Source organism: Micromesistius poutassou (genome assembly GCF_964030765.1).
Source record: "Micromesistius poutassou genome assembly, chromosome: 16".
Lineage (NCBI taxonomy): Eukaryota > Metazoa > Chordata > Actinopteri > Gadiformes > Gadidae > Micromesistius > Micromesistius poutassou.
The window spans coordinates 302264-329763 of NC_140286.1; the positions used below are offsets into that span (position 1 = coordinate 302264).

The 27500-nt window shown below is 45.7% G+C and overlaps 1 protein-coding gene across 1 annotated transcript in view; it reads left to right on the forward strand.

Moving 5' to 3' along the window:
• Positions 1 to 693: 693 nt before the first annotated feature.
• Positions 694 to 27500, forward strand: part of b4galt2 (UDP-Gal:betaGlcNAc beta 1,4- galactosyltransferase, polypeptide 2) — a gene marked incomplete at both ends in the record, with an annotated part of 55905 nt that continues 29098 nt past the window's right edge. Inside the window, 3 exons of the mRNA XM_084481399.1 lie at positions 694 to 736; positions 11431 to 11549; positions 13158 to 13274. Of these exons, the coding sequence (XP_084337525.1) occupies positions 694 to 736; positions 11431 to 11549; positions 13158 to 13274 (279 nt within the window). The remainder of the gene's footprint in view (positions 737 to 11430; positions 11550 to 13157; positions 13275 to 27500) is intronic.

Below are 27500 nucleotides of genomic sequence, written 5' to 3' on the forward strand. Positions count from 1 at the left end.
GTGTGTGTTAATGTGCCCATGTGTGCGCTGGTGTGGGCGTGCGTGTGTGTCCACCAGTGCATCACGCTCTCCCTCCGGTCAGCTGAGTGGTCGATGCGTGCCTCAGCCACCCCTCGGAGGGAGAGGCGTTCTGGGTTCCTTTCCCCTCGGACCCCCTGGGTTTCTTTGTTTTCTAAATATTAAATGAAGCGGTGAACAGGGAACTAACAGATCATTACTATCTTTTCTTTTCTACTTTATGTTACATTGAATAGATAAATAAATGCATGAATAAAAAACGGTGCCTGTGAAACAATGAATCACTCCATAGTTTAATAAATATTTGAACGAGTTTCTCTTTAAAAAAAAAAAAAAGGACGTTTTATTACTTTCATTTGTTTCAGGGCAGTTTTATGCCATGATGGGACAACTACTTTCCTCTGTTATAAGGGTGTGGACGGTGGAACATCACTGACCCCCTGCCCACCACACACTCCAGCATACGTGGGTGCACCTGGCACCCCCATTAAGCCACAAACCGACCATAAAGAGCCTGCTGGGGAGAGGTGGGGGGGAGACCGGGGCTGAAGTCGGCTCCCGTAGAGTCGGAAGAGCTTAAGATATCTTCAAACCGGTTTGATATCGTCAGGCCAGACTCGTGTGGTGTGTGAGATTTGCCGAGTTTCCAGAGATGGCACGGATAATCTGACGAGTATGGTTCTTCACAGTGTGGCCCTCTCATGTGCTCAGTCCCCTGGTGTGGACCCCCGACCCCACCGCAAGGCGTGACCGATCGTCCAGACCATTGTGTAGAAGTGTGGAGAGTGAAACATCACTTCCAGGTCTCCACAAATTGTCATATGTTCTCTGATTCAAATCTGCTGCCGCGCCAGTAGTACGCATAGACATGATAGTACCATGGATGTATAACTCGGTAAATTCATGAGTAGTACACACCGTGTAGCCCATAGTCCTTCCACCTGCTAGATATTTTGCAGCTTCTCATATTGATATCATATTGAAGTTTTTTGCCACCAACCCTGAACATAGTCAGCTTACGTGGATGTGTGTGTGCGTATGTGTGTGTGTGTGTGTGTGTGCGCACGTGTGTGTGTGTGTGTGTGTGGTGTGTGTGCCTGTGTGGGTGTGCATGCATGCTTTCTACAAAGGTTCTACATTTCAAAGATGCATCAAATGTCATTGCATGTGGAGACATGTGACAGACAGTAAATGGCAGTTTATCGTTTATACAGGCTTGGCCTGTGTGCAAATGATGTGCAAAGCGACAGGAAGAGGCTGGTGTGCAGAAGTCGAGGAGACGGCTCCCTCAGTAGCAGTACATCATCAGATGCAGAGGGAAGGGCCGGGCAGAGCGCTTTGAGCAGTGATGTCTTATAGAAGTTATGGCTGGAGACGGGGAACAGTTTGATGGCTTTTTGCTTACTGTACTGGGGACCTTGCCATTTAAGTGAATTGTCACCGGCAATAGAGGGGGGGAGAGATAAAAAATAGAGTGAGAGAGCGAAGGGGAGAGAGAGAGAGGGGGGGGGGGGGGGGGGGGGGGGGGGGGGGGGGGCGGTGAGTGAGAGAAGGAGGGAGGGAGAGAGAGCGACTGTGAGAGACACAGGAACATTCGTACCAGTTCAGCGCCCCCTTGCTCACGACACCATGTTAGTGAGATAGATGACACGATTTCCCTCTCGCTGCCTCCCCACTCTCAACCGCTTTCTCGTTAATTGCTCGTTCTCTCTCTCTCTCTCTCCTCTCTCCTCTCTCTCTCTCTCTCCTCTCTCTCTCCTCTTCTCTCCTCTCTCTCTCTCTCTCTCTCTCTCTCTCCTCTCTCTCTCTCTCTCTCTCTCTCTCTCTGTCTGTCTCCACCAAAGTTCCACCTGTCTGCATTCATTACGGATCTACATTTTCTCTTTTCGGTATTACTTCCCCCCCCTTCCTCTCATCATGTCCGGTCTGCTGTCCCCTAGCGCCCCGCTGACAGTGACAGCCCGTCTCCCTGCCTGTCTGCCTGTCTGCCTGTCTGTCTGTCTGTCTGTCTGTCTGTCTGTCTGTCTGCATGTCGATTCTCCTCCGCCTCCACAGAGCTGCATTGGTGATGCCTCTTCAAGCTTCAGTGCAGAGCTCCCGACTCCTGCTGGGGACAGACTTTACTGTACTCACTCACGGACCGCCCCCCGCGCCCCGTCCTACCGCTTTCATGTACCAGCTGAACGCTAAAGCGGTAGTGGGCCAAGTCAAGTGAAGTCTTTATTATTGCCAAACGACACAAATCGTCTGGAATTCATTTTGGTGATTTTGGCTCACACAGGACAGTACAAGACCACACAGAACAAAGGAGACAACAGGACTGAATACACAAAATACATCACGTTAAAACTACACAGACACATGCGTGGTTACCAGTGTGAAAATACAATAAATAAAATACAATAAATAAAAGATTATTCCTTCCAACTACTTGGGACTACTTCCATTCCTACAAGAACATAGTGCTGGTGCTGTAGTATTAAGAGTGTGACTGTGGCCTTTAAATGTTTGAGATGGTTGGGGGGTTCCAGACTCCTCTGAGGAGAAACAGTGATGCTGTTTGACACTTTATTAAGCGAATGCACTGTTGAATAAATAAAGGAAGGAGCTCTAAATAGGCCCGTGATTAAATAGTTATATTGTGCCCTCGACTTTCACTTCTTTCATTATAAAGCGGCAAGCACGTGGAACCCAAAATAGACAGTAATGGTGTCCCTTTGAAACTAATGGTGTTCCTCTAACTGCTGCAATGTTTAGGAAGGTTACTGCTGTGAAACTTCCACAGCGTATTGCACTATTTGGGGAAAAGTAATGACTCTGATGTGCATCCAATCATTATGTGTATTATTACAGTTTATGCTGTCATAAGGAATATTGGGTTGGGTATCTTCCAAATGTCCTTTTTTTAAATCAATTTTCATCTTTCTTTCTTTCTTTTTTTCAAGCTCAGTCTAAAGACAAAAAAAACTGAATGTCTTTATTCGTGAGCATGTGATTGGCGAGTGTGAGTGTGCAAGTGCGAGTGTGTGTGTGTGTGTGTGTGCACGTGTGTGCACATCTTTGTGTGTGCTGCAACAGTGTCTGGAAAAAATGTTCATCACCAAAATGTTTGTTTTATGATCATTCTTGTTTGCTGTACTAATCCTTATTGGCAAACACGGAACAGAATCTTTACTTAGCTGACATGCAAATGCAAGCAGTATCCGCAGATATCGATCCACACACTCACACAACGTCTAGTGGCATGAGCGAAATGGCACGCCCCTACCTGCTCCTTAATGGTATCTGAAAGGAATTATCTCTCTGATTAAATTCCTCTGCTAAACAGTGTTGTCCTAGTTCTGATCACGTTGCATGAAGGGAGCCACCTAGTGAATTTGCATCAGCAGTACTTGCATGGCTATCTCGGTCAATTCAGAGGTGCAAAATGAAGCCTCAGCTTTTTAAGATGATCTTGGTTCAGCTTAAGTGATGAAAACACGAGGCTTTGAGGCTTCTTAATAGTGGGTTCCTCTTATGGTAGCCAGGCAACCGTTGCTCAGTGCCGTGCTAGATAGCACTCTGGCTCCATAGTTCTCACTGGGTATCTTACACTTAGTTCAGTTTTGGGAAGTTAATGTCCAAGAAGGAGAAATTCAGCAGTTGGAAATTCAATGTGCCCTTAATTGTAGTTTTTGTAACACTGGTACAACGATTTTTCCTGTGGTGACATTATAGTTAGCATCAATTTCCATGTGTCCCGATGGAGATGCAGTAATTTGAGTTTGACTTTGGCTGCCAGCTGTGAAAGCCATCCAGAGTGCCGTAATTGAAGTCTAAATTGTCTGAAGTCAGACTTTCTGAGTTGGGAACATAATGGGACCTATTGAACGCGAATACAAAGTTCTTTCATTCAATACATTTCTTGCCACTGACCTATAATCAAAACAATGTTTTGTGATGAGCTAAATCCTTGAGGTCATCCCTGACCATGCATGTAAACACAGGGACGAATAAATAGGATGCATTTGCTTTTTTACGATAAAATGCCAGAGAAAACGTCGAGAATGGTTGAGTCCATGTTCCAACGTCTGGGCTCTCGCTCGGCCCTGTGCGGGCCATTCCAGCGGTCCTGCCACCAGCATGTAGCGACCACCTGTCCCCAGCCCCACCACCCCCACCACCCCACCCAGCCACCACCCCATCCACCCCACCACCCCCACCAACCGTGTTACGCCCTGTGTTGTTGGACAATCACCCGGCCATGACCCGGGCCTCTGCTTGGCAAAGTATTGTGTTTCTCCACATTATACACACTCTTCTGAGACTTATGGCATTCCAGGTGTGTGTGTGTGTGTGTGTGTGTGTGTGTGTGTGTGTGAGAGTTTGAGTGTGCCAAGTAGTTCAATATTGAGCCAGCTGAACAGGGGCAGTAAGTCCCATTGCTGCATGCGCACACACACACACACACACACACACACACACACACACACACACACACACACACACACACACTTACACACAGACATACAGCACACACACACACACACGCACACACACACACACACACAAACACACACTCATACAGCGTATACACACTCAGGCACACACATACTGGCATATGGCACTGATTGAGCCTGACGGTTTCACACCACAGCCAGATTTGATTTCATGTAATAGAGTGAACAAACCCAAATTGTGCCAAATCCAGTATCGAGGGACACCCACACACACACACACACACACACACTCATAGCTTTATTAGTGCTGTTGGCCATACATTACTTTGGATGGCTTAATCCTACATTAACAGCATACTGATAATCTATGGTCCAATAGTAATGTCTCTCTTATCTACGGCCTCAAAGTAACTAAATAACTATACAAGTTTACGCTAACGGCTTTGCATTAAACCATTATGCACATTCATTAAATATTCATCCAGGCTTCTAGACAACTGTGTGCGCTAAAAGGGTCGAAAGTTTATCAGCCGTGTGCCACACAGCGGTACAAGGTTTTATTAACAGCTGATTAATACCTACTTCTGTGACATTAAAGGGGACAAATCGTGCACTTAAGATCACAAACGATCGACTGTCTGTGGCCGTCCAATCGCCAGAGAACTCTTTGATTACTCTGTGTTCTGAAACGGACGACTCCCTCGTCGCGGCACAGCGCGCGGTTCAGAGGGAAAACCTGACAGGCGGTAATTATCTATTCAAATTGAACCTGATCTAATCTAATCTATTTTAATCTCATCTAATCTAATCAAACCAACTCTAATCTTTCTTAATCCGACGCACGCGGGGGGGGGGTGAGAAGGCTGCCGTTACGGGGCTGTGGACCCTGTTGCTGGAGCATGTTCAGCGGGCTGGTGTCGGGACGTTCACACCCTCTCCTCCTCCCACCAAGCTGTCGCTCTGTGTCTGCGGACGTTCCCGCCCGCCGCCTCCATCTCGTCTTTTGTATCTATCTTTGTTCCTTTGCTGGCACACGTCTCGTTACTCTCGTTATCTCTCTTTCCAGTGAGTTTGTCGGTTTATTTTCATGGCTTCATTCACTCTTTTTTTTTTTCATTCTGTTTGTTCATTTCGTTTTCGTTCATTCTTTCTTTCGGTCTTTCCTAATTTCTTCCTTTCTTTCTCCTAAACTGCGGTTTTCCTCCTCTGTGCCGTTTCCCTGAGTGTCCTTAAGCTTCACCCTCCCTTCCTTCCTCACTTTCTTTCGCTCCATTGCTCTCTCTCTTTATGCTCTTATGTTCCTTGCTTCCTCCATCTGCTTAACACCCCCCCCCCCCCCGTCAAAATCTTCCCTCCAAATACCAAATCACACACGCTACGAGCATCCTGTACAGATGGACGGAGGCCAGCCCTCCTCGCCGTGTGTAACAAGGTCTGTATAACAGGAGCTGGTGTCGGATTCAATCCAATCGCCCATATGATCAATGGACCTTTTTTCGGGTCGTAAAACTGTTGTGTGTGTGCTCGAAATTATTCCGCAGCCCCAATCTCGTGAGAGCCTACCTGTGATTCACCGAGCTTTGACGGGTGCTTGTGTAGCGTTAGCCGTGGTTTACTGCACTGCCTTAAGCACGCCAAAGACGGTGTCGACGGTGATAAAGTTTGTGCCACAGTGAAACCTGTCCCCTGGAAACATACTAGGGGTAGTAATATAAATAAATGCATTTTATGAAATCGAAAACAAAGTGTACCTCGCATACAGTGTATGTTATGTTTTATTTTTCAAAAGTCTGTGTTTGGCAGTTACCGTCAGTTTCCATTTTATAGTTTGTGTCCGTCTGTAGCTTTGTTGTTTTACTTATGGATTAGCTCTTAGCTCTCCTCGTACCTCTTTCCATGTGTTACATGTGTTTGCCCACGGCAAGCGCAGATGATTCGATTAAACTTTTGTGTATCGTCCTGTAAATAGATCTCAACTTTCTGCTTCGTTGGATTTAAATGGACACACAGGCAAACAAACCCACACATGCATGTTTGCACACACACACACACACACAACACACACACACACACACACAGACAAAGTCACTGACAAAGTCACTGGCACAACCACACTCACAAACACACATACAGAAGCACAGTGCACAGCCTTCCATGCTTGACTGCAGTCTTTGATAATCACTAATTATTGTCTGCGGCCAGCAATACAAGGAAGAGAGCAGGGAGGAGGAGAAGTGCAGGAACCACAGTCTGAAGGAGCAATGAAGTAAGAAATAGAGATGGTGGATTAGAAGGGACAGAAGAAGACGATGAAGGTGGAGAGAGATAGAGGGGGTGGGGGGGAGGAGAGCGTTTTTGCAATTAGGTAGCTGCTGCCTCAGGTAGTTCGATGGGTTCGTTTTGTCTTTCTTACTTTTTTCTTGCCTTCTCTCACTCCTGCTCTGTCTCTTTGTCTCTCTCTCTCTCTCTCTCTCTCTCTCTCTCTCTCTCTCTCTCTCTACTCTCTCTCTCCTCTCTCTCTCTCTCTCCTCTCTCTCTCTCTCAGTTCAATGCCATGACTAGAATAAGCAATTATAGGCCAATATTTGGATATTTAGATTTTAGAGATAGAGAGAGAGCCAATCAGACTCTGGAAGTCTCCATCGTCACAAGTGGAGAAGTAGAAGTCTTTCCTCTCCTCTGTTCCTTCAGTCCTCCCACTGCCACTCTTTGTATCTTCCCTTCTTTTCCTGCTATTGTTCTCTTATTTCCCCCCATCATCTGTGTTCATAAACATCATGCGACTCAGAACCTGACCTTGAAGCCTTTCTCATGTTGTTGCCTCGTTGAAGTGGTGTGAGTGATGTCCAAGTTACTGACCCTACAGAAGATGTCAGTTGTTTTTTTTTACCCTGCAACAAACCCTGTTGGGTTCGTTTCATCTGCGTCTCCTGGAAACGCTGCTAACGGCAACGAGGGAGAGGGAGAGAGGGCGAGAGAGAGAGAGAGAGAGCGAGAGAGAGAGAGAGAGAGAGAGAGAGAGAGAGAGAGAGAGAGAGAGAGAGAGAGAGAGAGAGAGAGAGAGAGAGAGAGAGAGAGAGAGAGAGAGAGAGAGAGAGAGAGAGAGAGAGAGAGGGCGAGAGGGCGAGAGAGAGAGAGAGAGATGTGAGGAAACAAAAGAGGTAAAGACATGGGTGTTGGATACCAGAGTGAATACTGTTTTTCAATAAAGACTGTCTCCATTACAGCCGATGGGCTGACAGCAGCCTTGTTAAACATGCCTGAAAGGAAAGAAGATCCTTTAAGTTCTTTTTGCTTTTTGGATTTAAAAGGCTTCTTTTTCTTTTTTTTTTTTACAAAAAGAAGCCATAAAACATCATGTTCTAATAAACGCTCCAACAAGCACGTCTCCATCCTTAGTAAATCCAATATGCAAATGAATCAGTGGAGTTCTGTGCATGTGTGTGTGTGTGTTTCTTTTTACCTGTGTGTGTGTGTGTGTGTGTGTGACACACACACACACTGATAAGTGGTTGTGGCTTCACTTCTGTGTGACGGAGTCGGCCGCGGCAGGCCGGCGATTAAGATGTCATTGATTATGTCTCAACCAGGAGAAGGATTAAACTCCTAGCATCCTGGGGAGGGGTGGTCTCCGGTGGGCCACAGCTCTGTCCAGAGACTCCACCACCAAAGAGGAATAGCTCAGGTTACACTAGGCAAAAACCCAGCCACGTCAGTGTAATGTATTTTTGATTTTTACTTTCCGAGGAATAGTACAGCGTGGACTTCATCGCACTGAGGCACAGCCACAATCGACCTGGCAGCGAAACCTGCAGTCGACCAAACCAGAAGATCCTGGCTCCACGTCGGAACTCATAAATAGCAACCATGACAACAGCGTTACTGCAGCGGCCATGCTTGGCTGTGGCAGGGGCTTTGATCCCCGGTGAAGCCCTCCTCTGTGGGACTAAGTGCACTCCCCGTGCTGCGGGGCTTGTCAAGCACTGGCCACTAAAAGCTTGCCGCACAATAGGGCACATCTTTTTTTTCTTCTTTTGCAATTCAGTACCTTTTGATAGACGTTTTTTTTTTCTCTTTTCTTTGTGTACTATATTTATATTTAATGTTATTATTATATAAATATTATTTTTTGGGGGGGGGAATTAATCGTATGATTGTAACAAGCGATAGTCTGTGAATTCTAAAGGCTTGATTCATTGAGTTTCAGCTTCTTCTACGACTAGGGTCTGTATTCAATATTCAGGTGTTTATCCATCGATCCTTTGGGACAGACTAGTGACAGGCCATTTAATTCCAGGTCCAGACCAGAGCTCACACGATGAAGGGTCACTCTTCATCCTAACTCACCCTGTTGTCTAAAGAGTGCATGGAAGAGAGAGATTGTACAGGAACAGGCAGGGGGAGAGAGAGAGAGAGAGAGAGTTTCTTACCTCTCCTACGTTGCTGTTCTAACAGAGGGACAGAAGGACAGAAACCCAACAGGAAGGATGTAATGTGTAAGCTTCCTGAGCTGATCCTGGCCCGATAGGAAGGCTGGAGGTGGTGGTCGGAGGGGGTCTGTTTGAGATTCAGGCCCCGTGGCTTGGTGGAGACATTGTGCATTATGAACATGTTAACTTTGTTGGCATCGATCACAGCGTGGCCCCATGATGGGTAGGGGCTAGGCTGCTCCACACATCGACTCACGCATCAATGCTAACTGGGTTATTAGCTCCTGAGCTCCTGTTATGAGCTCCATGACTCTGTCTTTCTGCACTACTACGCCCACACACACACACACACACTTGCTTATGAAATGCACCATGCACACATTGTTTACTTATGATGAGGAATGCACGATTTTATTGAAGCTAATACCTTCGTCATCGACTAAATCTCTTCATGTAGGCTCCTCTGCGTTGTTGCTTCTGAAAAAAGGAGATGTATCACGTTGTGTATCAATGTTTGCTTCAGCAAGCTCACCAGCCCTGGGAAGTTAAGGCCAAATTGATGTATCAATGACAAGACGACGTGTTGGTACACACATGGAGCCCTCATCTTCGGTCTTTTAAGAGAGGTTGTTGTAAACACACTGACCCCACGACCATGATGAGTCATTGTAGTTGAGGTCGGCTCAGAGGCCCAAGCCACACGAAGGCGCTGCACCTTGTGGTGACCCCGGGTACGATTCCCAGCTGCGGCCTTCTTATGCTCCACGTCTTTCCTTCTCTCCTTTTCGACACCCGCTTTGCTGTCAGGTCTTCAGTGCCCCGGTCCATAAAGCCACGCAATCCCATAATAAAGATACAAGCGTACTAAAAGCTGTCGTAGGTGTCATATACACAGTTCTATTCTAGCGCTTCTGTTGGTGTTAAAGCGCAGGATGATAAGTATATTTATAATCAAGTCTTTTAGACATCTTAAGCTAATGAAATACTTGGCAACAGAAGGACTCGCAAACCGGCGCTTCCTGGTCTTGACAGCTTGGATGACATTTAATTGATCCCTTTCCAGATGTCTTATAGAGGACTTTATCACCAGATACAACTGTTGTGGAAAATGGAAAAGCCTTCATTATTTCCTCTTTTTGTGTTCAAATGTATCCTGTATGTTTTTTTTTTCTTACTACTTCTTTTAAGTGTTCATAAAAGGTATAAAAGATGCCTCGATTAAGATGTAGTTTGAGGTTCATGTTCGGTACACGGCTGTAAACGTCGAGCCTGCGGTGATGTTGTTAACCCCGGTACGAGACCTTTATGATCAGCACTAAGTACTTGGACAGCGCCAGCATTTACTATCACATTCTGAAGTGTCAAAGCATTACATTCAAAGACAGGGATATATGCATAAGCACTACACACTACAACCAAGCACACACACACACACACACACACACACACACACACACACACACACACACACACACACACACACACACACACACACACACACACACACACACACACAGATAGACACACACACACACACACACAGACAGGCAGACAGACAGACAGACAGACAGACAGGCACGTACACACACACACACACACACACACACACACACACACACACACACACACACACAGATAGACACAGACACACACACACACGCATGCACACACACACGCACGCACACAGGCACACACATGGGAACTTCGAAACACACTCATAAACACATCTGGGCAGCTGTGAATTCAGTTGGGACTATGATAGATGTATGACAGGACAACACATGGCGGGATACTGCTTCTGAGCTGCATAATTACACTTCATGTTGTGTTTCCTCTGACTAACTTCAAAGTCTGTGTTTTTATTTATCCTTTTTTTCTTCTTTAGGAATTTATATTTATGTGAGACCCTGTGCATCTCATTAAACACTGTGTTATGCAAAGCGTGTCCCCTAGGAACCATTATTTTCGCAAGCATCGCTTACACACACACACACACACACATTTACTTTGATGCTTAAGTAACTCTCCCTCTGCCTCTGTCTGTGTCTCTCTCTGTCTGTGTCTCTCTCTGTCTGTGTCTCTCTCTGTCTGTGTCTCTCTCTGTCTGTGTCTCTCTCTGTCTGTGTCTCTCTCTGTCTGTGTCTCTCTCTGTCTGTGTCCCTCTGTCTGTGTCCCTCTGTCTGTGTCTCTCTGTCTGTGTCTCTCTCTGTCTGTGTCTCTCTCTGTCTGTGTCCCTCTGTCTGTGTCTCTCTGTCTGTGTCTCTCTCTGTCTGTGTCTCTCTGTCTGTGTTCCTCTCTGTTTGTCTCTCTCCATCCCTCTCCGCCTACTTGTCCTTCGATCCACTACCCCACCCTCCATCCATCCCTTGAGTCCTTTCTTCCGCATCCCATTTCCTATTTATTCATTTACAATTGTTTCTGTTCTTTTTTTTTTACTCCTCCTCTCCACACTCTGTATTGTTCCCACCCATCTCCCCCCCACCTCCCGATGCTTTGCCTCTTGGTTGATCTGTCAATCTCCCCCTCTCTCTCTGCGTCCCCAGTGGGCCGCCTGCTGATAGAGTTCAGCTCCCAGATGACCATGGAGCGAGTGCAGAGGGAGAACCCCAACGTGACGGACGGCGGACGCTACACGCCCCCCGACTGTCGGCCCAGATGGAAGGTCTGTCTGTCTGTCTGTCTGTCTGTCTGTCTGTCTGTCTGTCTGTCCCTCCCTCCCTCCCTCTATTTGTCTCTCTAGCTAACTGTCTGTCCCTCTGTCTGCCTGCTTGTATTTTGCTTGTATCTTGGCGTCTATCAGTTTGTCTGGCTGTCCTGCTCTCTGTCTGGCTTGCTGTCTGTCTGTCTGTATGTCTTTCCCTCCCTCTATTTGTCTATCTGGCTTACTGTCTGTCTGTCTGTCTGTATGTCCCTCCCTCTATGTGTCTATCTGGCTTCCTGTCTGTCTCTGTCTGTCTGCTTGTCTTTTCCTCTATCTTGGCATCTAGCAGTTTGTCTGGCTGTCCTGCTCTCTGTCTGGCTTGCTGTCTGTCTTGCTGTCTGGCTCGATATCTGGTTGTCTGTTTATCTCGCTTCCTGTATGGCTAGCCATCTGTCTGTCTGTCTAGTTGGCTGTCTAGCTGTCTAATGGCTGTCCGTCTGCCTGTCCAGTTGGCTCTCTGTCGGTCTGATTGGCTGTCTGTGTATGGTTTCCTCTGTCAGTCTTGCTGTCTGGATGTCTACCGGTGTAGGTCTTGGTTTTGGACCCCTAGGGGGCGGATCACGCAGCGGCGCGTCACTAGGAGTGTGTCATCGGCCAAACCGTGGTTTTCCTCCGGTACGGCGGCGCCCCGCCGTCGCGTATCTCCTGCGCCGCACAGCTGCGCTTTTCTAGCGTTTTTTTTTTTAAGACGTGCATAAAAGTTTTAACTATTCTCAACTCTTCAGCACAAGGCACATCAGGTTCACACTTGGCCCAGGCCGCCAAAACAAATCAAGCAAGAGACGGGCTTTACGACTTCACCACTGCCTTCCAGTTTTGTTGCCACAGCGACAGTCAAACCCGACCAACCGTTGGACAGTGGTCGAATGTGGATGCGAATGGCTTTTGCCCCGCCGTCTTCACCCAGTAGCACAGCAAAGGGAGGAGTTTTGAGTCTGATTACATCCGTTTTTTTTTTCCCCGCTAATCACATTTGGTGTTCCGGGTTCCGCTCCAGAGGAGCACCAGCGCTCGGTCCAGCCCGACACGCTCTGCCACAATGCGTCTTGTGTTTTTTTGAAGGTGCCGCGTAATCGAGTGATGCGCCTCTCTGTGATCTCCCTCTTTGGTCCAGCAGAGGTTAGAGGTTTTTTGGAGTTGCGCATTTTTTGTGTTCAAAAACATTTTCGAATCAAAGCTTTTTGAAACAAAGTCAAGCGAGGGAAGTACTTGTTTTGTTCTGTGTGTGTGTGTGTGTGTGTGTGTGTATGTGTGTGTGTGTGTGTGTGTGTGTGTGTCTGTCCATGTGTGTGTGTCCCTGTGTGTGTGTGTGTGTGTGTGTGTGTGTGTGTGTCTGTCCATGTGTGTGTGTCCCTGTGTGTGTGTGTGTGTGTGTGTGTGTGTGTGTGTGTGTGTGTGTGTGTGTGTGTGTGTGTGTGTGTGTGTGTGTGTGTGTGTGTGTGTGTGTGTGTGCGCCCATGCGTCTGTAGTACGTGTGTCTGCATGTGCACGTGACTGCATGTGTTTTGCATGCGTGTTAAACAGTGAAATCACTTCCCGGGGGTCTGTGTTGTCCTGCTGCTGTTCCAGGTGGCCATCATCATTCCATTCCGTCACCGAGACAACCATCTCAAGTACTGGCTCCACTACCTGCACCCCATCCTCAGGCGGCAGAAGATCCACTACGGCATCTACATCATCAACCAGGTAAACCAAGCCTGCCCTGTGTCTCTCTCTCTCTCTCTCTCTCTCTCTCTCTCTCTCGCTTTCTCTCTCTCGCTATTTTGCTCGCTCGCTCTCGCTCTTTCTCTCTCTCTCTTTCTCTCTCTATCGCTCTCTCTCTCTCTTTTTCTCTCTCTCTCTCGCTTTCTCTCTCTCTCGCTATTGCTCGCTCGCTCTCGCTCTTTCTCTCTCTCTCTCTCTCTCTTTCTCTCTCTCTCGCTTTCTCTCTCTCGCTATTGCTCGCTCACTCTCGCTCTTTCTCTCTCTCTCTCTCTCTCTTTCTCTCTCTCTCGCTTTCTCTCTCTCTCGCTATTGCTCGCTCGCTCTCTCTCGCTCTCTCTCTCTCTCTCTCTCTCTCTCTCTCCCTTCTGTTGTGTCTCTACCTCTCTCCCTCTCTGTTTTTCTCCCTAGTGTATGTCAGTGAATCCAAGTGGCCTCCGTGAAGCCCTGTGTTTCTGGCAGCTTAAGTCTGTACTGTGCTGCTGACACTACTGTCTCCGGTCCCTCTTTCTTGGGGACCTGATCTGGGTTTGGATTTCACAGAGGAGTAGATCTCCCAGTGTGCCACTTGAAATGCACGTTTTTAAGCAGTGTACTGTTTTGAATGTGTGTGTACGTCTGGTGAATGTGTGTGTGTGTGCGTGTGTGTGTGTGTGTTCGCTGTGTTTTGAGAATGTTTGTGTGATATCTTTGTGTGTGTGTGTGTGTGTGCGTGTGTGCGTGCGTGTGTGTGTGTGTGTGTTTGTGTGAGTGCGCCTTACTGCACTATAGTGGATGCGGGTTGTGTTTTGTGTTTTTCCTGGGAACCAGACGAATCTTGCAAGCTAAGGTCTGGTTCCATTCCCATACAAAGGGATTTCTGCCCGGTACAAGGTAGACCGACCAATCACAACCGTTTATCCACAATGAGGCTGGATAAATACGATGAGAGTGCGTGCCGCAGGGAGGCATTTCCAACACCAACAAAGATGCCTGCCGCTGATGGAGAATGGTCTGTTGATTCCGCTATCGAGACAGGTTTAAACGAACTGGGACCGGGGACCGTATATACTCTCACTAGAAGAAGAAGAAGATGAAACGACTGCACTTGGAGCTTTTGTTGGGAAGAAAGATGTAACTTTTTTCGTCTCTCGGTGCAGTGTGTCACCCGTGTGGTCGCTCTGATTGGTTATTGGCCTGTCCAATTGTGTCCCGATGCATTTTGGTCTGGGCCCATTGGGGACGCCCCTTGGAAATTGAACAATTTAAAGAAAGGTTCCAGCCTAATTGCAGTTTGCAAGTCGTCTGGCGATGCCAGGTTAGTTTTGTGAGTGTATATTTTACTCTGCTTTTGGATGTAGGAGTTGTGTGTACATCACTGCTGTGCTGGTGTTGTTTGTTGTTGTTCATGTGTGTGTGTTTGTGGGTGTGAGATCTTTACTCTGCCATAGGATGTAAATCTGTGTGTATGTGAATTTTTGTGCTGGTGTTTGTGTGTGTGTGTGTGTGTGTGTGTGTGTGTGTGTGTGTGTGTGTGTGTGTGTGTGTGTGTGTGTGTGTGTGTGTGTGTGTGTGTGGGTACAGACATGCTTTTTAATGCTGTGTGAATGAGGATGTGTTTGTGATCTTTGCTCTGCTATTGGATGTGGCTGTGTGTGTGTGTGTGTGCATTACTGTGCTGATGAACATGTGTGTGTTTGTGTGTGTCTGTGTGTTTGTTATCGGTGTGTGTGTGTGTGTGTGTGTGTGTGTGTGTGTGTGTGTGTGTGTGTGTCCGTATACATTACTGTTCTGTTGAATGTGAGTGTGTGTGTGTGTTGTGTGTGTATGTGTGTTATTGGATGAAAGTGTGTGTTTGTACATTGCTGTTCTGTTGAATGTGAGTGTGTGTGTGTGTGTGTGTGTTATTGGATGTAAGTGTGTGTTTGTACATTGCTGTTCTGTTGAATGTGAGTGTGTGTGTGTGTGTGTTATTGGATGTAAGTGTGTGTTTGTACATTACTGTTCTGTTGAATGTGAGTGTGTGTGTGTGTGTGTGTGTGTCTGTGTGTTTGTTATCGGTGTGTGTGTGTGTGTGTGTGTGTGTGTGTGTCTGTATACATTACTGTTCTGTTGAATGTGAGTGTGTGTGTGTTGTGTGTGTATGTGTGTTATTGGATGTAAGTGTGTGTTTGTACATTGCTGTTCTGTTGAATGTGAGTGTGTGAGTGTGTGTGTGTGTGTGTTATTGGATGTAAGTGTGTGTTTGTACATTACTGTTCTGTTGAATGTGAGTGTGTGTGTGTGTGTGTTATTGGATGTAAGTGTGTGTTTGTACATTGCTGTTCTGTTGAATGTGAGTGTGAGTGTGTGTGTGTGTGTGTGTGTGTGTGTGTGTTATTGGACGTGAGTGTGTGTGTGCTGCTGAGTTCGTTTCTCTGCCATCATCGGTAATGAGCTCTTCTCGTGCCCTTTCAGTCCCCTGTGGCCCGCGAGCCACCGCTTAATCGCTCCCTCCCCGCCTGCTCCAGGGCCCTCCACTTCTGATATGGTTATGTTCCAATATTTAACTCCCTCGCCCTCTTTCCCTGGCTCTCTATATCTCCCTCTTTCTCGTCTTATCGCTCCCTCCCTCTCTCTCTCTCTCTCTTTTTAACTTTCTCTCTCCCTCTCCGTCTCTCTCTCCCTTCCCTCTTTCTCGCTCTCTGTCTCTCCTCATCCCCTTCGTGCTCCCTCTCTCACTATGCCGCTCTTTATTTCCCCCCCCGCTCTCCCCGTCAACCACTCTCCATCTCCCTTTTATCTCTCTTTTATCACTGCTTCTTTCCCCCCCCCTCTCTCTCTCTCTCTCCATCGCTCCCTCTCTTGCTCTCTACCTCGTTCTCTCCATCTTGTGCTCTCTCTTCTCCCCACCTTTATGTATAAAACGATCCACTAGCATCTCTTAGAGCATGGAGATTTGCATTTCAATTGCAAAACCATAAGCCAGTTTATGTGCAACGTGAGGTATGATGAGGATGAACCTATAAAAGATAATGAATTTGCCAGAGATTATAGGTTTATAGGGCCCAACAATGGCCACTAAAATAAGTTGTGATTATTTTCCTTTTGACAGGACATACCATTTCTTCCTTCCAGTTAAAGGGAGCTTTAGAAGTCAATATAGAAAATGGTTTTACTATTTACATATCTGTGTTTTCTAGCATATGTATGTGTACGTTTTTTATTTAGGCTACTATAAGCAGCTCTATTTACTGTGTGTTTGGGTCAAGCGTGTTGGAGTCCTTCTACCTCTGCGTTTCATTTGCCCGGAGCCATGTCAATCAAAAAGGGGTGGGATAAGCAAGCAAGACTGAAAACAGATCTGAATCAGAACTGATCAAAAAGTTAAAAAGCACCCTTGCAATTGTTTTTCACACATTGATGGGGATGGTGATGAAAACCTTTTCATTGTGCTTTTAGTGTGCTTTAAGTATTGACCAGTGTAGCGCCTTTTAAAAAAGTACCAAATGTCATACACCCCTTACCTCTGACTTTATGTCAATTTTTATCTGGACCAGAATGTTGTCTGGTAAAAATCCTGTACCTCAGTGGAAATGTCAACAGCCGATGTTCCTACATGGTGTATCGGTTCAAAGGGCTACGGTATGCAGTCAGTTATGTTCCTGTCTTCTAAACTGGTGACAAAGTGTTTGTCTTGTACACTCTCTGTGTTACTGTCAAACAGATTTTGAATCACACCAACGGACAGGCCTGGCGGCCTGCATAAAGGGCAACTCTGCCTCAGTCTGTCAATAAAAGAGGCTGCATCGCACTGCATCGTCCTCTGAAATACTGACTTTATCTTCCCCTCTTCCCATCGTATCATATAAATGTTGCGTAACATAAAAGGAGGAAATCCATCCATCTATAGAAATGCTTCCCCTTAGCGCGATCTCTCTTGTCATCCATGTATTGATCACATTTGTACTTTGCTTGAAGGTGCCATGACGTGCCACCAAGTGTGGTGTGGTTAGCCGTTAAAAGCCGTTTTGGAAATTTGCCCCTTATGACTTCATAAGGGGCAGAAAGTGGGTGTGTCCACCTAGATGTCCACCTGCTACAGTCATTCATAATAACCAAATGTACTGTACCCGTTGGACGTGTGCTCATTGGTCATCTGCAGGGAGAGGTCATCAAGAGGGGACGAGTTTCCCCATCACGGGAACAGTTCTGCATGTGTGCCCCTTCATGTCTCGTCTTTATGTTCCTGTAACGGGGGTTAGATGAAGAACACGCAGTGCACGCTCACAAACACAATAGAACAGTAACCCCCGAAAGAGGTTCATTACACATGACACTCGGGTCAGAGTGCGGCAACGGTTTCTAGGAAGCAAAAACAGTTTTGGAATGAAAGGTACCAGAGGTCGAGGAAAACTTTTTGTTTTTTAACGTGTCCTCTCCAATCGTCTCATCCGACAAAAGGCGTCGTTTCCTCAGAAGATTTGTACCTCTCTTTGAACGTTGTTGTCCTTCCAGCCACAACAACGATACAGAAGCCGGGCGACAAGGGGAAGGGCAAAATGTAGGCAGGGCCTTTGTGACATGGGCACAGAAGAGTGAGGGGAGCCCACAGAGACTCAGGGCTACCTCTTTGTGTGTGTCCCCCCCCCCCCCCCCCCCTCCTGCCAGGAACCAGAGCCAATGTTTGGTTGTTGGCTGTCAGCTCACCGTGTCAACTGGAGAACCGCCCAGAGACACAGGGAGGACAGGTCAGATAGAGACCCACAGACAGACAGACAGACAGACAGACAGATATGGTGTTCAAGGGGAAAAAGGGGCTTGAAGGGAAGAAGGAAAATGAATATGAAGAGAGTAAGGAAGGAAAAGAAAGGAATATTGAAAGAAAGAAAACCAAATAAAACCAGGGGAATGGTTGGAATGAAATGAAAAGAGGAAGGTTTGACAGGAGAATGAAAGAAAGATATTTATTGAATCGTTTTTTTTTTTACCATGTTAGAGGTCAAGGTTAAATTGAAGTGAATCCTTGAAATGCAACAGATCACTCTCAAAATAAGAAACTGAATCGAGACACTGAATGGGTCTATTATTTATTTGTTTGCTGTTTTTTCTGTATTTTAGCTAAAAAAGAATCCTTCACTCTTTGTATTATCCATGTATTTTCATACAGGGTTAATTGGGGTCAGTTACATTTGTATTGTGAAAGACCTCTTTCTCCAGGTTTTGATTTATAATTAATAATATATAATCCAACCCATCAAACCCAAGTTATAACTAATCCCATCCATCCGACCATAAACAACCCCTTCTTCCACACTGCTCAATCAAACCCCAAACGGCCGCTCTTGTCTATTGATAAGATTGCAGTGTATAGAGTTTATTTTCCACTTAGATTTTCCACTAATGGAAATGGAAGTCAGATTTTGTGAAAAACTTTAAAATGACCCTGGACATTGAAGGTACAAATAAATATTCAGTGTTCTACCACATTTTTATCTATTGTTTGTGAGGCCAAACATGGGGAAGGTTACAGACTCAACAAAAATGTTTTCACACACATTTCGTACAAAAAAGTGCTGCTTTGTTTGTTTTCATATCTCCATCAACTCCATCTCTCCATCTCTGTGGCTTTCAAAAAAATTAACAAAATAATATGTAAGAAGATGTTGCACACACACCTTTTCTGGGCTCTCTGCAGTCTCCTGCTTCTCATTATCCACACTGCTGTAATGAGGTTTCCAGACACTGTTTGGAAAGACTAGGCTGGTAAAATACCAACCTCAGAAGCAAATCATGACATAATAATAAGCAATTCAAATTGTCCGGTGATACATTCTCACCTATACTGATCACACATCGAATGGCTTGACCCAAGTGTTTAATTGGATAAGTATAATAAGAAGCGATTGCATGTTAGTTTCTGTTTCTATCCCTGTATACCGTGGCTTAGTTTATGCATTGAATATATATTCCATTCTGAACTGAACTGAACAAAGATCTCTTTGTTATAACAGTCATTATTTTCTTATCACGTAGTGTTCGAGGTCAGGCCCCTAGAAAGATATCCAGGCATATATAGGCTATATAAACTTCTTAGAATAAATGCTTTTTCTATAACTTTCTCTCCCTCCCGCAAGCACCCGCTCTCCCCAGACAGAGAGCGGGGTGCTCTCGTTCACCGTCGCTCACTGTCTACATCTCTCTCTGCCCATGTCTCTCTCTCATTATATCGCGCTGCGAGACTGTTTTATGATGTTAATTTTCGGCAATCACAAATCAGCTATGAGCGGGAAAAGACAAAATGCCCTGCCGTAGAGAATATTGATCACATGATTAGCCACAACTCCCTTGCTCTCCCTCTCTCCCTTTCATTCTTTCTCTCTCTCTATCCCTCTCTCTCCCTTCCCCTTCCGTGCCGTTTCTATTTTTTCCCTCTTTTTTTGTGGACTAAAGTAATGGCCTCATTTGCGGCCCCAGAGCCGATCTGGTGTGAGGCGCAAAGTGGCGGATGGTGCCAGCCGGTTACTTGTGGTGAATTATAGATTCGGAATCTTCTATTCTTCTCCCCTTTCCGTGTTTCTCCGCTCTTTTCTCTCCCCGCTCTTCATCTCCTCTCCTCTCGGTGTGTCAATCCTCGTCGCTCCCTGCCCCCCCCCCCGCCCTCACCTCATTTGCGTCCTCATCTCATCCATTATGCGCCACCCAAACTCTCTCCCTCCTTTGTTTGCACGCCCTCATCACATCCCCTCTGGAAGACGGGAAGCAGGTAGAGAGAGAGAGGGGCGGCGGCGGCGGCGGCGGAGGCGGCTCATGCCTCCCGAGAAACAGGCAGTGTGTGCTCGACTGCTTATCGTCTTAACGCATGCAGTCAATTGAAGTCTTACAAAGTGTGTAATTCGATGGAACACACGGGCAGCATGAGTCAATATCACACTCGCTTTGAAGTCGGCGTCGACTAATCAATGGGAGTTTCTGCGGGTGCGTTGCAAAAAAAAAAGAAATATGGACAGTGCGCTAAATGTTGGCTAGCTTTATGCTATAGCCTAGCTTAGCATGGCCATGCAGCACTAGCTCTATAGTGTTGCCCTGGAGCTACAGCATGAATAGGTAATGTGTTAGCTAAGTGGTATAGCCCTGGCTCTATAGCATGTAGCTCTACCTCAATTGTATAATACATTTCTACAAGCAGTAACCTGGTCGATGGTTAAATCCTCTCTCACGCTACGTAGAAGACAGGCAACAGTTTGTATGTATGGGACGGTGCTTCCTCCACTATAGCTTTCCTGGCTGAAGAATCTTGGAATCTTCGACGTCATTAATCACCTTCTCATTGAGAGTGGCAGATATTCAATACCAATGAAATGGAAATAATGCTCTGACAATTGCTCTGTAATGCTGAGGCTCCATCATGGCAAAATCAAAGATGGTAGTTTGAGGGAGAGTTGTACACACACACACACACACACACACAAACACACAGACACACGCACACGCACACACACACACACACACACACACACATACACAAGCAGACAACTAAATCTTTATAATTTAGCATGGCACCATTTGTCATGAAAGAATCCAAGCATATTAGCCGTGCGTCTTTCCTTGAATAAAGGGCAAAAGTCATTGGAAACGTGGTGCCATGCGGAATTGACATTTAAGTGTTGCATAATTGAACGGAATTTTCCCCCCTTGGATTTGGATCCACTTAATCATGCGTGAGCAGCATTAAGAGTTTATGAGGGAAAATATTCTTTATTTAGCCATGTTGTAACCGTTCCATTGCATTAAAATTCATGTTGTTAAGGACAGGCGCGTGCCGGCCGTATGGGCAGGTGGGGCAGCAAACTGCTTGCAAGAGCATGCTCCCAAAAAGAATAGTTCCTCAAAAATCATTGCTCCAAGTCTATTTTTAATAATGTGATTGTCACTATTAACTATCTATAGTTTCTGTAGGCTTTCCGACTATTTTTGGTCTGTTGACATCAAATTTTGGATGATGGTGGCGATCCTACTTGAGTTTAACATGTCATGCAATGACATGTTAAACTCAAGTAGAATCGCTCAAGTAGAATCGCTACTTGAGCGTCCCTCCGTATGTTTATCGCATAACCCTGCAGGCTGCAATAAGAATTGCAATCCGCGCTAATGGACTCCTATATGGTCGTAAAGTAGTCTGCCCCATGGTCATATTCTAGAACTGTTGTTGTTTTTTTCTGCCAGTATCTTTCGTTGTTTCTATATCAGATGCAGATATGGCGAGTGGTGTTGCACCCGTGACTAACAGTGTTGAGTTTCTGTTAAACAACCCATTTGAGAGGTTAAAATTGGAAGAGAAGTTAGCCATCAAACAACAGGACAAGGGGATTTGTAGACCATGAGTGTGAGTGATGTGAAGCCTATATATATATATATATATATATATATATATATATATAATACAATATTATATGTGTATATAATATGTACATATTTAAAAAATGTAAATTGTGGGTGTGGTCATACGCCAGTAGTTTCTGCCCCACTGAAATTTAGGGTCACCGCGCGCTACCGGTTAAGGATAGAATGGGTTTTTAACATCCAAATCTTGGACTTTGGATGATCACCATTTAAATAAAAAATGGAATCTGTCCACAGCAACATTTAGAGTTGTTGAGTGTGTTGTATTGCGGTATTGCGGTTTTCTTCCTTTCCCATGAGATGTTGCGATCGGTCGCAGCGCTGGACCCGTTCACCTCGTCTGTTTCGCTGCCTTCACTCCACCGTACACAATGGTGAGTTTCCAGGGCGGCTGCGTCCCCTCTCCGCTCCACCCAGTGGCTCAGAGGCTCGGCGTGCAGGTGACCCGGACTCTGGTTCTTCCAGGTCACGACACATGGGCCGGAACCTTCCGGCGATGTGGATCATCTTTTTGTTTCTGTGGTTATTTTTATGTCACTAATGTTCTAACACCCCTCAGGATGGAGTGTAATTCAGTTATATTTTCTAAAATCAAATCTTCTAAAACAAGCCCTTCCCTATAGGCTAACCTACCAGAACTTAATCTAACAACGCTCACGTCTTCCTTATTGTAATTGTGGATGTTGTTTTGGTTGCACTCAATTGAAGGCTTGTTCCCGCATGTTTTGAATTAATTGGCTGAAATAAAGAGGCTTGTTTTTTTGTGCCCAGCAACACTTTTAGGTCAAATTTCGAATCAAACCTGATTAACTGAATTCAATATCCATTTATTAAATCCTTCCCAAATGTATTTCTCTCCCGGTAAAAGCCATTTAAAACCTCCCGTTTGCATCTCCCACATTTACTCATGGTGTCCTAAACATATCTGAAGTGGGTACGGATACAATCAAGCTCTCCAGATACTCTGTGAGTGGTTCCCCAATCATTGTTTCCATACTAGTCCTTCAACCACTGAGATTAAAACTTTCAACCCTAATTCAACTTTAAATAAAATAATACTGTTACAGAATAAGCAGAGTTGTGCGACCCACAGAAGATGGACTCCATGGCTTTGGCTGTGATCCATCTGCCCTTGTGTGGACCTTAATGTGACGCCATCGCCCCCAAAACAAGAAGCCTATGTTCCCTCTGCACCTTCCATAGGAGCACACTGCTCCATCTATCATGGATGGAGATGTGGGCTGGGGGACAATTACCGCAGTATTCTTTGTTAAAGCTAAAAATAGAGAGGGGCTTCCAAAGCGATTTAAATGCACGGCTCTTATACAGTCTAAAGAGACGACAGCCCGGCCTTATCTCTTTAAACTGTATGAGAGCCGCTGGGCCAGGCTTGCCAAGGACTTACAGCTACCTGGATGCAGGGGGTCTATATCACTTTGGGAGATGAACTAGGTAGCGATAGCCAGCGTTGCCGCGGGTGATGGTGGTGATAGATCCATCACCGTGGTATTGATGTTTGAGTGCAGAGGAAGCACCTCTACTGAGCTTCATAGTTAAAGAGCTGCTCTCTCTCTAGTTTGCTTCCCTGAACTTTTCCGCAGCACCAAAGCTGCTCCCCCTCCGCAGAGATGTTGGAGTTCGCCGCTGCTCTGCTCGATGTTTTGTTTTCCTATTACTTTCCTAATTGCATCGGCGCCATCATCCCAAGCCTGTGGTTGCTGCTCGCTCCTTTGGTAACGTATAATGGTATTACACGGGATTGTGCTGTGTAAAGCAGACCTGATTTATACTGTACACATTCTGGGGAAATGAGAAATGTTATTAGAGACAGACAGAGAGAGAGAGAGAGAGAGAGAGAGATACAGAGAGAGAGAGAGAGGGAGCGAGAGAGAGAGAAGTAGAAGGTGTGAATGCAATCTGGGTTGAATGTATCAGGGCACAGGCTCGGCGTGGGGCAGAGAGCGAACGTCAAGAGGGATCTGAGGGATTCCTGACAGGGGGGCTTAGAGTGGCGACGGCCTGGCGTCATCCTCACAGCTGAGGAGGACCTGTCGCTGACAACGCAGGCCTGACACGCCAGCTAGCATCGTGACACAGACATGTTTCCTCTATGTTCGCATGACTGTGCTGTGCTCCAAATTGTCAACATCCACCCTCTTTCCCCCCCCCCCCCCCCCCCACCCGACCTCCCCCCCCCCCCGCCAATTTGCAATTCATCTTTTCTTTGGAGCGCAATGTTTACAGAAAGTGCACCCATGGCTTAATAATAATAACGCTGCATGCGGCGGTGGGGATTACCAGCTGGGACGGCAGCGTGATGTAATACACGCTGTAGTGAGCCGTAAGGCAGGCAGAAATATAATGGGAGAAGGAGAGGGTACAGTTATTGTACAGAAAATTGCTTCAAAATGGAGCCCATTTATCATGGTTTCTGTCTAATGGCTGCGGAGAGTGTCGTTGTGTGGAGTGGAGATGGGCTGTGGGGGGTGCGGGGAGGCGCGGGGGGGGGGGGGGGGGGATAACAATAAAATCCTGTATCTTTGGATTCCTGTGTTATTAGAGAGGGCTATTTGCAACCCCATCCTACCTGCATCGTCTCCTCTCTCTCTCTCGCTCTCTCTCTCTCTCTTCCTCTCTCTCTCTCTCTCTCCTCTCTCTCTCTCTCTCCCTCTCTCCTCTCTCTCTCTCCGTCTTCCTCGGGCAGCGCTGGAACTCTGCTTATGGCAGGAAATTGAGTTCCTCATAGCAGGAACCACAGCAAAAATAGAAGTGTTCCACTAAGTCTGCGTATGAAAGTATGAAACGGTTACTTGTGCACAGGGTAGAATATATAGTTGTAGCTGAAGCATATTAGATTAAAAACGCATTATAGATTTGTTTTGTCGTACACTGAGCTTGAATGTCGATTAAAAAGTATCAGAACGCACCAGCTCAAGTTCCCTGAATTGAAAACTCCCTTACTCTAGTTGTGTTTACAGAAAGTGCACCCGCCGAATTCTTAAGTCTAAGTCGCATCTTCCCCATCATCTGTCTAGTGCCCTTGAAACGATAAGCAATAAGGATGACAAATAAAATATTGAACTACTTGGGAGCTGAGATGGCGACTCGCACACACTACTAAAGCCATGCATGAAATCTGTGGGAAGCGGAACCAAAATCAATACGAAATCTGTGGGAAGCGGAACCAAAATCAATACCAGCTAAAGGTTTCTCCCAGAAAATGATAACTATTGATCTGGTGGAAGTGGATCTGGCATTGGTCTTGTCGAGGTCTTGGTAACAGGAAATGCGCTGGCCGTAAGCCGTAAGCCTCCCTCATATGTAGCCTGTAAACAACAGTGGGGGCGGGGCAAGGGGGGGGGGGGGGGGGGGGGGGCGTCCCTTGTTATTCGCCCCCTAGTGAGCGACGTCCAGACCTGTGGGACCCTGCCCCTCGTAGGTTTTCCGTATTCAGCATTCTCCCTCGGCCCCCCCAGCGGTTCAGGGGACACACCCTCTCTATTGCAGACTCCTTGAACTTCAACAGATGGTGGAGACAGCAGGTAGTGGTAGGGAAACAAACCAAACACAGAACCATCCAAACGAATACGATTCATGTTTTTGCCTCACTGCTCAGCCATGTTTTTCTGTTGGGAAGATGAATTTTTATTTTTTTTTATTTTGTTAGAACCATTGATCGAATTAATTGGTCGTCAACACCCACATTTAAAAGACGTGGAAGGTTAGATTAACGACACAGCAGGAACTCAATCCTGAGAGATGTCTAAAGTAAATTAGAGTCACATTTCAGTACTTCACATCACGCCGTTGCCCCCCTGTTGCTTAGGCCTCTGAGATAAAGAGCTTGGCCATTGCTAAATATGCACAGTGGAAGGAGAGCTAATATGCAACATAAGCCTTCTCCGTATCCTATCGCTAGCCCGCCCCCACCCTTCCATCATATCTGACCTTCTGTAGTATGTGCTTATACTGTAACTTGCTTTAAAACATAAAACGACAGCTTCTCATATGCTTTAATTATAAGACGACCTCGGGTTGATCGTATTACTGCATGCATTTAAACTTGAAATGCTTTATCTGTAACATTTAACGTTAAACTTTAACGTGTGAAATCCCGCTTATCGGGTTACTACTTGCAACTACATGACAATCAGAGAAATTAACATTTTTAAGTATGGGTACTAAATGCTAATCATACTTTATAGATATTTATCATTGTTATTAAACAAACCATGCTATACAACTATAATCCACCCCTTTTATTGGTGTGCTATTTTGTTGACAACCAGTGTTTAGTGTTGAGACTGCATATATCCAATGATTCTTTAGAGAATATTCCAGAAAGACAGTAAACCAGCTCTGTTCAGTTATACCGATAATGATAAAAATCTAACTTGGGCAGTTGTTTGCTCAAAATAAACAAAATCAAACCCATGATTATCCACAAAATCTTTAGTGACATTGTTGTTGATGTTGAATCTGTTGTCCTTCTAAGTTTCAGTTTTGCTCAATCAAATGACTTGTCTTCTGCGTTCAACGCCTGTTTGGATATCTATATGAGTAGGGAGGGGTCAACATCCATCTTACTTGCCGGTTCCCCTTGGCCGGCTGTAAAACAATGTTACACAGAGTAGTTGGCTAAGTGCTTTCAATGAAATGCAATCATGCGTTCTTTTCATTATTATTATTAACGGCGTGATCTGGCACAGGAAGTCACCACAGAAACAAGAGATTCACAACAGTGTTCTGAATTAAAGGTGGTAACACATCTAGCTCTATTCGTACTCAAATGCGTAGTCATGTGCTCATGTGCTTCAGTTCAGACCTCATCGATGAGCTCATTGCTTGTGTTCAGTGGGTTGCTCGTAGTTCATCCGCAACATCAATTTCTCCGTAACCTCACACATGTTTTTATGAAAAAACAATCCATGCAGATACAAGTACAGGCAGATGGTCGCAAATTAACGATTCCACAATTGCAAGGTTGCCTCTTGATCGCAGTCCAAGAATCTCCCACGCAGGCACCGGTGGGAATGAATCTGTGGTGTACTTTCCACTTGATTAAAACTCAGAAACACACACACACACACACACACACACACACACACTAATACACACACTAACCCACATGCACACACTAACACACACACAGGCATTCACCAGGTGTGAGAGCAGCTTGAAAACATAAGGGGTTGAATAACCCTGATGTTGCGCTTGTGAATTATTAATCCAATCAAATGGCAGACATTTCCATATCGCGTGTCTCTTTTCGGCGGCGGGGACGTGCACAGCCATCGCCGGCGCCTCTCCAACCGCTCGCCATTCGCTGTCAGGGCAAACCTTTTGTACCTTGATTACAGTTTGACTTTAATTTCACACATTTGATCCCAGTCCATTTCACACTTTATGTGTCCCTCCACAGTTAAACAGAAATTTGGACATAACCGCAATTGGCAATTACTGCTGTGGTGTCGGAATGTGCCGAATGGTGATGAACAGGTTTAGCATAAAGTTTAGCATAAAGTCTGACAGCTAGGCTATTTCTTGCTCACGGGCCATAAGAGGCTTTTTCTTTCTTTCTTTTTTTTTTTAAGACTTTTATCGCTGAGGAATTAAGACACCCTTTTTTTTTTTTTTTCGATAGCTCTCAAATGTCAAATGGCCTCTTATATCTTTTAAAAGTGGCAGTTAAGTCCTGCAGGACTTAATTTCCTACGGTAAGAATAATGAGCATGGTAGCGGAGTGCAGTCCGAGCTGTGTGGCAACATAGTCAAACACCACAAAGAAATGAGCTTTAACCAAATAAAGCCACAGCTTTACTTGACTGACTTGACGTAAAATTATGATTA